The 15,993-nt window shown below is 33.0% G+C and overlaps 1 protein-coding gene across 1 annotated transcript in view; it reads left to right on the forward strand.

Annotated features, from left to right (window-relative positions):
• Positions 1-15,993, forward strand: part of FSTL5 (follistatin like 5) — a 711,768-nt gene that overhangs the window by 631,031 nt on the left and 64,744 nt on the right. Inside the window, exon 13 of the mRNA XM_029939311.1 lies at positions 3,510-3,659. Within this exon, the coding sequence (XP_029795171.1) occupies positions 3,510-3,659 (150 nt within the window). The remainder of the gene's footprint in view (positions 1-3,509; positions 3,660-15,993) is intronic.

Consider the following 15,993-nt stretch of genomic DNA (forward strand, 5'->3'; position numbering starts at 1 on the left):
AGGACAGTGGGCAAATCTGTGATTGGAGAGAGGGAAGAGAGGAGGGGATAATGACAGACATTTACTGAGTTGGATGCAAGGAAAATGTAGGTGCTTATGACAAATACATTTGTCCTCGCCATAGATAATGGAAGACGTGCTGAGAGGAAGTGTATGAGGAAGGAAAGGAAAAAGAGGTGAGAATTTGGAAATTTGAGGGAAACGCGTTTTCAATAGACAATCAATACAATAAATAAAAAGGGTAAAATATAGAAGACAAATGCATATATCCATCTATTTGACCTACTTATGTGTAGAAATCAGGTATCATCAGCACTATTTTAATTATTAAATCCAAACTTCCATCATCACTAGAAATATGTCTTGTTTGCCTTTAAAGTTTTGGAAGAGGATAATGCAGACACAGAAATTATGTATTATTAAATATGAAAATGACCCAAGGGGAAATAGATAAGTTCTAATTATAAATTATGAATTGCCTTTTTCTTATTGACGCTCATCCTTATTAGTTCTAATACCTTATTAATTCCTTTTACTCTAAATAGTGATAGACATTTCTATAAAAAGTGATTTAATTAAACTTGTTGATATAATTCCTGACAATTTGCCTCATGAGTATGTATTACCTTAATTTTATTTTGCATCTTTGGGGGGTTTTTTTGAGTTGTACTTTTATCTCATTAAGTGCCTAAGGCATGTGAAAAAAACATTCCTCTAAAATTTCTATCCACAGAAATAAATATTAATCTATGTGATCTAAAAAATAAGAGTGTCATTGTAAAATGGGACCCAATAGATTCTCATCAGAAATAATGGAATAAAGTGAAGCAAGGAAAACTCAAGGCGGCTGTCAGGAAACTTTTAATGGCTTTGTAAAAATGATTGTGAGGCTGGTCAGGGACATCTTATGGGGACAGCATACAAATAGGAAATAATTCCCAGAAGAGCAGTTTATTTTACTGTTGAATAGTTTTGGAGCAAACAAAGGGGTGGAAATTGCTCCTGGTTCAGCAGTTGTTCCGCTGACAGCTATGTGTCAGGTCACTCACACTTTCTATTATTCTGGCAGATTTTCTTGGTAGCTTTTATACAACAGCAAAGAATTTGTAAACAATTTCCCAAATTCAGAGCCTTTCATCAACCTTAGATCCCACTTTCTTCCCACATCTTCATGCCTCTCAAGTACATATTTTAGATAGTGCTTGATTCTCACAAAATAGGTTCTTGTCAAAGATATTTAATATACTTCTGAAGAAACATGTTTGGCATAGAAAATAATGTTTCAGTGAATTGATGAATGAAACTATAGTGGGCACGGGCTGAGGGCAGATTTCTGCCTTCAGGTTTGTGATACCGCTTAAGGCTGCCATGGACATGACTCAGGTTGACCCTGCTGATAATCATTTTAGAATCACCATCGTGTATTCTAGATAATGGAGTTAATTTCATACCTCCAGAACTACCAGAAGCATATATTGGATGTTTAGGGTTCTTTTTGGTTATGTTCTGCAATCCTGGAATAATCTGTACTGTTTTTTGTTTGTCTTTTGTTCATTTGTTTTTGTTTAAATCACTGTCATTGTATGTTTCTGGTGAGTTGGCCATACCTGGAAACTTCTGGATTTTTTAAAAACATTTATTTATTTTTGAGAGAGAGAGAGAAAGAGAGAGGAGGGGCAGAGAGAGAGAGGGAGACCCAAAATTTGATGAAGGCTCCAGTCTCTGAGCTGTAGGCACAGAGGCCAATATGGGGTTTGAACTCACAAATTGTGAGATCTTGACCTGAGCTGAAGTTGGATGCTTAACTGACTGAGGCCCCCGGGTGCCCCTGGACTGAATCTTAAAAACTAGTGGAATGCCAGGTCCTCCCAGATCAGATCTGAAGTTCTCTAAAGAACAAAAACAGCAGACCACACAATGAGCTTCTCATTCCAAAGTGCTCTGGTTTTTATGTTATTTTCTATATGTTATGCAAACAGAAAATCAACCTACTATGTGCCACCACAAAAAGATTATATTATTGTGGCATTCATTTTAATTACTAAATGTCAAATGTGGTTTATTTGCTGTCAGTATTATCTTTAAATGAAAAGAAATGCTTAGTGGTGATCAGGTAATTTTATTTCATAATTTTTAAATACAAATGGTGAATGGAATGTCTGTTGAAAAAAATTCATTTGAATTAGGGAAGGAGAGTATTCTAATTTACCTTACGAGTTACTAACTGGAATATGCAAATCAATAAATGAGACATTAACAAATGAAATGTTATAAACCATGTGTATCATTACATCATTATCATTATATAAATAAATATCATTACACATATATTTTGTGTATAGCTCAACAAATCTCTCTTCTTAGTAGTTTTCTAACTGTAGGTAAATGGAGAGAGTTACAAAACAAAAAGACTGGTGAATAAGAAAAAAACCCGAAATAAAAATAATGAGCTCAATGACTTTTCTTTCATTTGTGATGTGTCTACCAGCACTGATCACCAGGGCTTATGTATCCCTTCAACATGCATTTATTGAAAAAATTCAGGAAAGGAGGAAATAGAAGGCATTTTTAGCCTCATTTATGGACACTTGGCACAAGCTATGTAATATTCAACCAGAAAGCATTTGTAGGGTGAAGGAACAGACAGATTTTTTTTTAAGATTTTTATTTATTTTTGAGAGACAGAGAGAGACAGCACATGCAGGGGAGGGTCAGAGAGAGAGGGAGATACAGAATCCGAAGCAGGCTCCAGGCTCTGAGCTGTCAGCACAGAGACTGACGCAGGGCTCAAACCCATGAACTGTGAGATCATGACCTGAGCCGACGCCAGACGCTCAAACGACTGAGCCACCCAGGTGTCCCAGGAACATACAGAATAAAAAGGCTTGGGAAGATGAAAAGATTTTATAAAATATGACCTTGATACCTAATTGGAAAATAAAATATAAAATAAGCATTCTGAATACCTACTTATTATAATTTTTCTAAGATTCTGAGTCACCACAAATTAGAAAACTTTCAATCATTTCCAGTGGATTTGGAGGCTTTTGAAAAGACCATGAATATGCCATGGGGGCAGCCACGGATGCTGTGGTAACCTCTAATTCTATTTTGGTGTGACATTTAATGTCTGGTAAAGAAGCTTGAGACTGAAGGACTTGAGAGGAAATATTGAATTTATTTTCTATATCTGAAGCTACCGAGTTATGAATTAGGTAGCAACAAATGAAAGGACAATGTCCTATCAGAAATAAATAATAAGTAATTAAAGCCTTTTTGGAATTTATATTAAAGGGTTATTCAAATTGATTTATTTATACATTTAATGAGCTTAAATGTGAACTCTATTTTATCTGATTTAACAGACAACTCTATCTCTCTGTGTATGTATATATTTAACATTTGATGCTGAAAGTAGTAAAGCATCAAACATTCATTTTACTCCTAATATGTCATACCCATGTTATAATTTAAAATATTTATTTTTTCCACTATTTTCTAAATTGTAGGATGAAGTTTGTCCCAAAGCTGAAGGCGATGAAGTTCAGAGGTGTGTGTGGGCCTCAGCTGTTAATGTCAAAGACAAGTTCATTTATGTTGCACAGCCAACTTTGGACAGAGTCCTTATCGTCGACGTGCAGTCCCAAAAAGTTGTTCAGGTATGAATGATCCCTGCCTTTTAAGGTGATCTTTTAAAAAGAGATATTTCCTTTTATGTAATTCTTCACCAGGTAACTTGTACATCGCCATTTGATTGTCTTTGATAACTTGCTTCATTACTTGGCTAACGAGGAAATGTACGCATTTTCTGCAAAGTCTCCTTTCATTCTGCTGCTTGAGCTTAATGAATTTAAAAAATGATTAATTTGTATTATATTCAGTAATTAGATTCCATAATCACATCCTAATACTAACATGACTAGTTCCACAAATATGAACCTAAAATTGCTTATTCTGTTTAGAGCAAGGAGAGTTCCAATCAGAGACTAATTAAGGTATTTCCAGTTACCATTCGAGAAACATTATTGTCTCTTACTTGATTCTTAACAGAAACCAAGATAATAGTAGACCTTATTAGATAATAGCAATTTAATAGGTTTTACTATAGTATTAAAACAAGTCAATAGATACATAGGTCAATGACAGAGAAAAAAACCTAATAAAAATTTTCATGGTTATGGTTATAAAAATCCATTCTGGGTTGAGTCCCCAAATGTTTCATCCTCTAATTCTCACAAAGTTCTTTAACTTAGGCTATCAGTTTGTTCTCCATTGCACAACAGCAAAGGGGAGGTACTGGATTTGCTTCTAGGTAGTTTGGTTCCAGTAACTGGGCCCTTGACTCATGAGATATTGCTTCATAGCTCAGAGGAAAGAACCTAAAACAGCTTTATTGGATATAACTAATAATGGGATCAATAATTATACAAATCTCATAAAGTTGTATTTAGGATTAACTCAATTAATAAATAGCATTTATAGCCGATCTTGGCACATAAAAGAGTTTTATACTTGTTCATTATCAAAGTTTCTGAGAGACACTGGAACCTAACCATTCCTTAAATTTACAAATACTTTTTTTGCATCAATATTGGTTTGAAATTGAATGTTAAAGTAGCATTACTCCCTCTAATGGTTCCTGACTAGAACATAAAAAGTGGGAACAAGTCCAAAGTTAAGGCTTTTCATTCTAAGATCCTCAACAGCTTCACATGAATTTATCCAATCATCCATCTACTCATCCATCCTACATCCATCCACTCTGTACATATTTATTAATTGCTTACTATGAGACATACTTGGTGTTACAAATACAGAATGAAAAGTATTTCTATTGAAAACCTCTGGTATCTTTAGGGTTATAAATTTACTGTGGATAATTAGTCTAATGGTTCAGTTTCTATCTAGTAAGAGAATGACTGGCATAATCATGAGAAAAAGGGTGAATAACTGTTCTTTTAGAAAACCTATCCAAGGGCACCAGATTTACATGGTTCTCATATATATCCAGTCTAATGGTTCAGTATCTACTGTGGGAATATATATATTTTCCATATATTCACCACTTCCTGTTTCTGTCTTTGAGACTGCTGGATTTTGACCATGTTAATTTTATATTGATTTCAACTGTAACATATGCCATCAAATTATAGGCATTCAGTTTGGGATTATTTAGACTCTAAAGCTAGCAGGTGCAAATTAGAAGTATGTTTTAGAAATAATCAAACTTGTCTTTAAATTTAGGTTTCAAACTATAAACCTACACTGACTAAATATGTATTACCTACTAGATACTCAAAAGTGAGAAAAGCTAACATCACTTATCTTCATATTTTCCATCTTTAGACAGCAATGTAAAATTTAAAATTAGTAGAAAATATTCATAATGAATGTTCATGCAATGGTAAAAGTCACATAAATTTTATTATTTTTCAGTACATAATTAAGATGAATAATATAATGTAAGATATATAATCTGAACTATTAAAAATCATATTATGATATAATCATGATTGTGGAGATTTTTCAGACAAAAATCTAACAGTTACTTTTTTATAGTTTAGAAAATTGGACACCATCCAAATGAGTTCTCCTTATGACCTTATTACTAAAATAATAATAATGTTTTATTACTCCTTCTAGTCATTAACTATTCAAAGATAATCCTTATGTGTATTTCTGCCACCATAAGTAAGGATTGACCAATTTTGAATATTACATATAACTAGAAATATATAGTATTCATTATTTGTATCTGGCTACTTTGCTGTACATTATAATCATAAGATCATTTCATTTAAATGTAGCTATACTGTTATTCTTTTTTGGCTGTAGAGACATTGATTATAGTTAATTATCATTGTTTGTTGATTCTGCATTTGAAGTTCACCCAATCCATTTAGAACAACAAAATCAATGCTCATGGTGCTTTTGTGGTCATTCAGGGACATGCACAGAGTGGTGAAAAATTTCTCACCCAACATATATATTCCTAACTAAGGTTGAATGTGAAGAGGCTCTGCCTTCCTATTTCAGCCTTTATACTGTAAACAAGTGTTCTTTTCATGGTCTATTTAGCACCATGTATTTTGCATTTTTGTGGTTTTGTGGGCAATTTTCTGTTTAAAATAGTTCCTAAGCATAATGTTGAAATGCCTGTGTAACAATGTATTTCTCCTAGGAACAATGGGTTAGTATTCAGAAATTCAGTGTTTATGGTAACTTTGTAGAAATGATCACCAATAATAATGAAATCAAATGCATCTTAATACACCAGACATTATTTTTCCATTAACAGTAGAAAGCATAAATGACAGAAGGAGATTCCATAAAGGAGATAATATTTTTTAAAAAGGGAGTGAAGAAGATAAAAAGCATAAGAGGAAACTTAGTATTTAGGTCAAAATGAGTGATAATAACTGAGCATTATTATACAATAATAAAGAATATCATATAAATATATACACATACTACATATTATTTTTATTTTAAAATTTATAAGATAAAATATAGTAAGCCCTTAGATTTAGAAAGAACAATGAAACCTAAATGGAAAAGAAATTACATATCAAAGAAAAATCTTAAAATGGCAGATAAATTACTCTGAGGATAGCAGCAATTTTCTCAGTAGCAATAATGGACACTAAATGAAAGAGAAACATTATTAAAGGACTTAGGTGAAAAAATATATTCTAATATTATAATATGATCGGGGAAAATAATTTTGAAACCAGAGCATTATTTATTTTGTGAGCGACATAAAAACATAGATATTATCACCAACATAAATTGAAACAATTGAAACTGAAACTGTTTGCTTCAGGAGTAAGAAAAATTAACTGATCAGTAACTTTGATATGATAGTGAGCAAGCAAGTTGGTAAATATATGATCTATTAGAATATTAACTGTCAGTAATAATTGGCATATTCTTTTAGCTAAAGATTGAAATGTTTAAAAGAGTGAAAGCACAAGACAGAAATAGAGACAAAAGTGTTTAAGTATTGTACATAATATGCAAACAGGGAAAAGGATGATTTGTTTGAAATATTTTAAGATTCCTATTTTGGAATGGGAAAATAACTATCCATACATATATTAAATATGTTTATTAATGTTATAAGAATCTAACCTTCAATATTGTGTCTGTCTATGAAAAAATAAAAGTCAATGAAAAACTTACAAATAAACATAGTGGGGGAAAAAAGAAATAAGAAAGTCAAATACTAAGGATGGAAACCCCCAAATCAGTAGATACAAGTTTAAACAAAATGATAGAATAAAACCAAATACATCCATTTTTTGAGGAACTTTCATACTGCTTTCTACAGTGTCCCTTTTCCCCCACATCCTCTTTAATACCCATTGTTTCTTGTCTTATTGATTTTAGCCATTCTAAGGTGATATCTCAGAAAACAGTATGTAGAATCCTCAAAAAATTAAAAATAGAAATACCATATGATCCAACAATTCCACTATTGGGTATTTCCCCTGGAAAAATGAAAACACTAACTCAAAAAGATATACTCCTATGTTTATTGCAGCATTATTTACAATAACCAAGGCGTGGAAGCAACCTAAGCGTCCACTGATAGCAATGGACAAGGAAAATGTGATACACAATGTATCACAATGTATTACAATGTATTACACAGCCAAAAGAAAGTATGAGATCATGTCATTTGTGACAATATGGTTGGACCTAGAGGGTATTAAGTGAAATAACTCAGACAGCGAAAGACAAATATACTATATGATTTCACTCATAAGTGAAATCTTAAAAAAAAAAAAAAGTAAACAAACAAAATGGAGACTCATACTATAAATACAGAAAACAAACTGATAATAGCCAGAGGTGGAGGGTTGGGCAAAATGGGTGAAGGGGAAAGGGAGCCACGGGCCTCCAGTCATAGAATGGGTGAGTTGCAGGGATAAAAAGCAGAACATAAGGAATAGAGTCAGTGATATTGTAATAGCAATGTAATGGGACATATGGTAGCTATATTTATAGTAAACACAGAATAATGTATAAACTTGTAAAATCACCTAGCTGAAACATAGTGTAACAAGGTGTGTCACTACACTTACATTAAAATAAATAGAAATTTTAAAAACACCCAATAACAATTATTGAGGATGGACTAATGCAATTCAACAAAAAAGAAATCTGTTGGCCTGAATAATGGAAACCTAGCCATACGCACATTATGAGATACACTGCCCCGCCCCCACCAAAGAAAAGGTAAAAGAAAAACGGACATTTAAGGGCAGTACAGATGATACAGGAAGTATGTTAAAAAAATAAAGCTGGTATAGCTATATTGGCATCAGACTTTAAAGGAACATTAAGGCAACAAAGTATTAAGTTAAAACAAGTTATTTGATAATGGTGAAAAGTTTACTATTACAAAAAAATCTAAGACTAAAAACATATATTATTACTGACAATTTTATAAAGTGATTATTGCCATACTACTAGTAGAGATTGACATATGATGGAAGTGAGACGAATTTGATAAATCTGTACTTGACGAATCCACAAAATTAATCCTATGTGTGAATTGAACAACAATACTATTACTATGTTTGAACAGATGTACGTGTTAGCCTTTGCATCCAGCAATGATTAATATATATATCATCACTAAACATTTTATCATATCTTAGTTCATTACGACCACTATAACTGCGTACAACAGACTGTGTAGATTATAAACAATAAAAATTTATTTCTCACAGTTCTGAGTCTGGAAAGTACAAGATGAAGTGTCAGCATGATTGTGACCTGGTGAGGATCCTCTTCCTGGTTCTTGGCTCGTGCCATCTCACTGTGTCCTCAAATGGTAGAAGGGATGAGGAATCTTTGTAGAATCTTTTTTATAGAAGCACTAATCCCGCAATTTCCATTCTCATGACCTAATCACTTCCCAAAGCCCCACTTCCTAATACTATCATCTTTGGGAGTTAGGATTTCAGCATATGCATTCTGGGGAAGACACAAACATTTGGACCACAGCATTCACTAAATGAAACATTTAGTGAAAATGACCACATCATAGGCTATATATTAAGTCTCAAGAAATAGAAATGAAATGATCTCATACTGATTTTCTGACACAATGTTAAGCTAACTATTAACAGTACCAAAGTAAATTTAAAATGTTAATATCAAATAATGTTGATAATCATAATTAAATATGTTGAATCCAAGTAAGAGTATGTTTTGAGAAAAATTTTTCCTTAATTAAAAAATTAAATATAGCTAAAAATAACCAAATAAATTTAGAATTTAGTTGAAAAAAATCAGAACAATCTTTATGAAAAAAGAAAAGTATAAAGATAAATATATACAGTAAAAACTTGGTTTGCGAGCATAATTTGTTCTGGAAACAGGCTTATAATCCAAAGCATTTGTATATCAAAGCAAAGTTCATGAACCATTGGCTCACATGTGATCATGTGACCTTCCGTGTCAGGTACTACTCATATTCCAAGACATTACATTGTTCACTTATCAAGCTAAAATTTATTAGAAATGTTTTCTAATCTTTCAAAAACACTCACAGAACAAGTTACTGGCAATCCAAGGTTTTACTGAATATATAAAGGCACAAAGGAATTAATGTGTAAAAGTCAAAAGTTTATTGAAAAAAGATTAAATAAAGAGAAACCCTGGGAATTTTGGCAATGAATAAGGACAAAAGTCACGATTAACACTATTAGAGTTGAATAAAAGAATATATAACCACAATCCAAGCAGAGAGTAGAAGAAACTAAGAAAGTATTAAGGTAAAAGTCATGGTAGTAAATTTTAAAAACAACTTGGGAAGGAACAAATTAAATGGAAAATATAAGTTAGAAACATGTAACCCCAAATGGAATAAAAAGGAATACTCAGAGCTCTAAAACAAGACAACGCAAAATATTCTTTCCCACATGGGTTTAGAGGTGAAAGTTGACTTGGTGGCTGACCTCCTCTTTTATTTACTCTTCCTCCTCTGGGGATAGTCTCTGTATATTCTCAGACTTTCTACTATCAAAGACAAATTTTAACCTTCTCTTGATGCATCTTGCCCCACACACCATTTATCAGACTCATTGCCTTACTTTCTACAGTCGCCTTTTATTTGGAGAAGAGTAGGAACCAAGAATAATGTACCAGATATGTTCCTATTGTAGGAAAACATTTGAGAACTTAAGTTTTGGATCAAAAAGGCTGAGTCTGTAGAGAGTCATGGGGTTGCCCACACAGTTCTAATAAGGTGTATGATGGAGTTGAATGTTAGCTTTCTGTCAATAAAAAGAAACGGGTTTTGTATTATAGGGGGTGACTAAATACCTCACTGGAAAGGAGAGTGAAGTAACAGCTGTAACGATTTGGGTCATTCTGCAACAATCTGTTCTATAGAAATTTAGAGATCACTGAGGTCTTATATTCTTTCTGCTAGAAATATTACTTTTTGAAACCTATTATTGACTATAAATATCAACCTAAAATTTTAGATTTTTTAATTTAATTTTTTAATTTAAAAGTAAATATTTCTTTTTAATTTAGTTTAATTTTTTTTTGAGAGACAGAACACAAACAGGGGAGGAACAGAAAGAAGGAGAGAAAGAGAATCCCCACTAGGCCCTGCACTGTCAGCACAGAGCCCAAAGCAGGTTTCTATCCCAAATCTTGAGATCATGACCTGAGATGAAATCAAGAGTTGAGCTCTTAATGAACTGACCCACTCAGGGGCCCCAAAAGTTAGAATTTCCTTTTTTTTAAATTTGTCTACTTCTTGCTTTCAAAATCATGTATAATTTCAGCCTGTGAACTATTTAGATAATGAGTTCCCCCCCAAAAAAAATTAAAAAATAAATTAAAAAGAAAGGGGCGCCTGGGCGGCTCAGTCAATTAAGCGTCTGGCTTTGGCTCAGGTCATGATCTCACGGTTCGTTGGTTCAAGCCCCGCATCAGGCTCTGTGCTGACAGCTAGCCTGGCGCCTGCTTCAGATTCTGTATCTCCCTCTCTCTCTCTGATCCTACCCTGCTAACACTCTCTCTGTCTCTCAAAAAAATAAAAATAAAAAACATAAAAAAAATAGATAATGAGCTTCATACGTTTACTACCTGCTGGGTGAATGAAAACATCCTTATATTTGTCTCAACATTACCTTACTGGTATGTAAATTTTAGTCCTCAAAAATAGATGCTTAAAGGTGAATTATAAATATTCTAGTGGTTCTATTTTAATACATGAAAATACTTCATCTCTTAGAATTGTAAATTCCCTTTAGGTTTTCCCAATATATAGACAATGTGATAGATCTTATAGACCTCAAGATAATATTGAACCCTGTTTTATAAATTAATAAATCAAGTAGTTCAGGTTTTAAAACTAGTTAAAGAAAAAAAGCATGTCTAGCTACTTAAAAGACTAAATTAAAAAAAAGAACAACTCTGTGATTTAAAGCTGTATTTATATCCAAGGACGGGGCACACTCAAAGTCAACTGCAAAGCACAAAGTTAATTTTATAAAAGAGTAAACCAACCCTTTCTCATTCTGACCCCTTTTCTCAACTGAGCCTACAGTTGAAGTCAGTCTTTTTTGTTCCCCAAGGAAAGTAATTCTTTCTGATTGTGTGCCGTAGCTGTTTATTTATCTTTTTCAAACCTGAGTATATTATACAGAAATATCTAAGAATATTAATTATAACAAAAAAGTCAGTTCATCTTCTCCCAAACATGATAAAAATACCATAGAATTTTCCATAGTGTGGATATAGAAATGGAACAGTGAAGTTCAAAATCAATCTTAAAAAAAAGAGAGAAAAAATATAATACTACTGTTATTTAAGTTTCAAACTTTCTTTTTAAGTCTAATTAAAATAGATCCCTATGTTTTATCTAAGAAATCATATTTCTGACTTTCTTTTGCCTGCAAACACCTACAAAACACTGTGTGGATTGGTATTAAATGTATATTTTAGGATTAAAAATCTAAAAATTTTGAACAGCTTTGTTAGATCTTGTTATTAAAATAACAAATATTTTCTTGACAACACAAGATTCTATAAAATTCATGATAAAATATTACCATTGGAGTCTGTTTTCTTCAGTAGATGCAACAATATCATTTCTAACCACTGCTTAAAAAGTAAAAGGTTGCAATTTTTTAATAGAATTTATAATGTTGGTGTTGCCTTAAAAATTAAATTTGTTTTCATAAGAACACAGAAATTTAATAAGAGTGGCATACAGGTGATATTTGGCTGTATAAAACATCAACTAGTAAACAACTGACCTCATTTTGTCTTCTGTGGAGCAAAATCAGGTTCTGCTTGGATGCAAAAGTGGCTTGTGACACCTCGGGAGTATTCTTGTGTCATCAGCAGTCTCCTCTAGCCATTAGCACATTATCTTGAGAATCGACATCATTAGTTTAAATTAGGCTCACTTAATTAGCCAGCTGGTACTCTCCTTGTCAGACTGATAAACAAGCTGTGCTTCACTGTTTCTTCATGTCAAGACTCTACCCCAAGTTTTGTGTGTCTTCGTTGCTATTATCGGTATTTCACTCTTACAAAATAGGCCATCTTTATAGAAGTTGATGCTGGTCCATGACCAGTATAGCATGTCTCACTCCTTCAAGAAATACTGATACATTTGTAGGTATGTTTGGATTATGAAGATGTTAAGGTTTGTAGATCATCAAAGAGAAAAAACAAACCCTTACAGTGTCCGTAGATTATATCTTTAAATGATGTTGTAAAATATTAAAGAAAAAATATTTTATCAATATCTTTATAAAGCTACAAATAAAACACTTTTATTGTTACATTATATAGTATATTTTAAACATCTTAATAAAGTAATAGGATAAGAAGTTAACTGAATGTAATATAATACTCTGAAAATGGTACTTATGGAAAATTAAGAAATATGGGATTCTCAGACCTGAATATGTAGATCACTACTATTAATTAATTAAAATGACAACATATTGAAATTTTAAAGATATTTCTAAAAATGTTTAAAAGATCAATTCATTTTTGAACGTAGGATTGTGGTTTAATTATCTAAGTATCACCAGGCCAAAGACTAATGTGTGCAGAATATCATACTGTTTATGATATGGGAGAAAAATTTCCAACCTACAGTTTCAGAAACTTTAATTTAAACAAAGTCTTACACAGGGCACCTGGGTGGTTCATTCAGTTAGGTGTGTGACTTCAGCTCAGGGCATGATCTCATGGTTCGTGGGTTCGAGTCCTGAATCTGACTCTGTGCTAACAGCTCAGAGCCTGGAGCCTGCTTCAGATTCTGTGTCTCCCTCTTTCTCTCTGCCCTATTCCACTCACACTCTGCCACTTCCTCTCTCTCAAAAAGATATAAACATTAAAAAAATTTTAAACAAAGTCTTACAGAATAATTCAATAGCTCTAAATTGATTCTATTTGTTCAGTTATGGTGGGGATTTGAATCACCTGCTACAAATAAATACACAGTGGACATAAGGGCACCTGGAGAGGAAAATGGGAGTTTTACGATAAAGAGGGATCAGTTTTGATACTTTAGTTATTTTCATCTGTACAAAGCAGATAACAATACTGCATATCTCATTGCAAAGACAGTTATGAAGATTAAAAGAAATTGTATTTGTAAAACATTTTTAAAAACCTTTGTTCATAATAAGCACAACACAGAGTATAATTGTCTTTCTTAAATAAAGTAATAATGATTATCTTAATACGTTTTGGAATGTTGCTTAATTTTGCAATTTGGTTAAGTAGGTTTAGAGGTCCATTAATTGGATTTTGAGTACTGCTATTTACAAGGCATTGTTCTAAGTTCATAGGTTATATTATTGACTTACACAAACACAAACAATCTGCTTTCTTGGAACCTAGCAGCCATTGGATGAAAACAGAAATGACAAATGGGAATACTAAAATGTAAATTACATGATGTATGATGAGGTGGTAAGTCCTTTGGAAAATGTAAAATGGTAGTGCAAGACCAGGTGAGGTTGGGGAGGCTAAGGATGAGGGCATGTGCACAAAGTGAATTAAGCAGGGTAGACTCTCAGCAGACTGGCCCCACTGAGAAGATGAGTTTTGAACAAAGGAGGTGTTGAGGCAGCAGACCCTGGGCTATTTGGGGGTTCATTCATGGAAAAGCCCTCCAAAAGACAGATGTGTGGCTTGCGTATTGGGTGAACATCAGGAGGCAAAGAGCACCTTGAGTGGAGGAGTAGGTGAAGGAGTCAGAGAAAGAAGAGGGAAGTGGCAGGCCAGCTAAGGTCTGGTAGTCATTCGAAGGACTTTTGACTTTGCTCAGAGGGAAAGGAGGAGACACTGTGGTGTTTGGTGCAGATTAGTGTCATGATCTGTCTGATACTTAAAAAAAAAATCCTCCCAAAAAATCTGTTCAGAAAGTTGGTGAGTAAAATGTTAGATGTGAGAAAACATCCGATGAGGGTCAAGAGGATACAGTCTCTATTGTTTTCGGTAGCAAGGGAGGTGCTGCAGAGGTCATTATTTAGAAGGCAGATGGAATCCCATTTCCTGAGAATGAGAGGCATGGGTGAAAGAGAGCAGAAAAGAATAATAGAATATTTACGATATTTTTCATAAAATGTGGAGAAACACTTAAACTCTTTTATAACACCAAAGTTTACAGGTTTAATTGTGGAAGAAAAAAAATTTTTAAGTACCAAATTTAGTACAAAATGTTCTCTTTTACAAAGGCTAATGGTCTAAACTTACTCAACATTTAAAGTAATCTCCAGAATATACTAGCAGGTATTTTGTGAAATCCGATACATACAATTTATTCCTTTCAAAGGTTGACAATATAAGTAAGATAAATATCTATTTTTTGGCTGAAAATTGGGTATGACAAGATTAGCTGGAAGATAGTTGTTTGGAAATATTTCTTTCATTGTTACATGATTTTGTTGCTGAAAACCATGTAAATGTTCCCTCTGTAAAAATGTGTTATATCTGCACACTTGAAATGTTGTAAACAGATTTTTCCCCCTAGAGTTAAACATTTTCCAAATAAAGTATATCAGATGTGCTTTTCTTCATTTTGATCCACATATCTTTTTCAGTTCTGGTGAGTTTTTGTAACCAAATACCAAAGCAAAATGAAGAGAATTGAATATGAAACCTTTGAAATGCTGAAAAACAAAATGTTCAAATATTTTGGAGAGCATTGAGCAGATATTTTTCAAACTCTGAAGTTGTTTTGAAAACTGATTGATATTTTTCTCCTTCAAATATGTTTAGCTTAATTTACTTGAAGGCAATTATTCATGGACTGTTTTCTTGACATCTCCTGAAACATATTCTCATAAGTCTTTGTCTTCCCATTTATAAAATAGTCTCTGTCTTGCCATTTATAAAACTATTCGTGCTTAAAATCTCAATCAAAGCATCAGCTCCTATCCCTTATCCTTCATCATGCTTTGTATTCCTTCCCCTGAACTTTCAAGGCATTTGGTTCTTATTTTTAGTTTTGCCATATGCTTTAAGTTTTTTCACCCTCTTGTCTACAAATTCTTTCAGGACAAAGACTGTGTTTATTTACTTTCTCTTCCAGGTCTCAGATTCTTCATTTGCTAAATAAGGGTACTATATCTCTAACTTTAAAACACTATGATGTTAATTGTCATGAAAATACCTCTAGTTCAGCTAGCTTTTCTGATAATAGTAGTAATATTTCCACAGCACACCCTAAGCACTTTATATTTAGTACCTTACCAAATGTTCAGAACAACCCTTTGTCTCCATTTTATGAAAGAGAAACTGAACCATAGAAAAGCTTAGTAGCTTCCCAAGGTGTTATTATTTTTCTAACAAGTGAGGAGGCTAAAACTTGCAGTCAGCTTCAGATTGCATGCTCATAAGCATGGAGTTTACTGCCTCTCACTGATTCTTGTGTAGGTTCACACCATTTATACAGATGATACTGCATATATTTGGGTCCCTGGGCTTCCTTAC

This window comes from Suricata suricatta, chromosome 1 (assembly GCF_006229205.1).
Source record: "Suricata suricatta isolate VVHF042 chromosome 1, meerkat_22Aug2017_6uvM2_HiC, whole genome shotgun sequence".
Taxonomy (NCBI): domain Eukaryota; kingdom Metazoa; phylum Chordata; class Mammalia; order Carnivora; family Herpestidae; genus Suricata; species Suricata suricatta.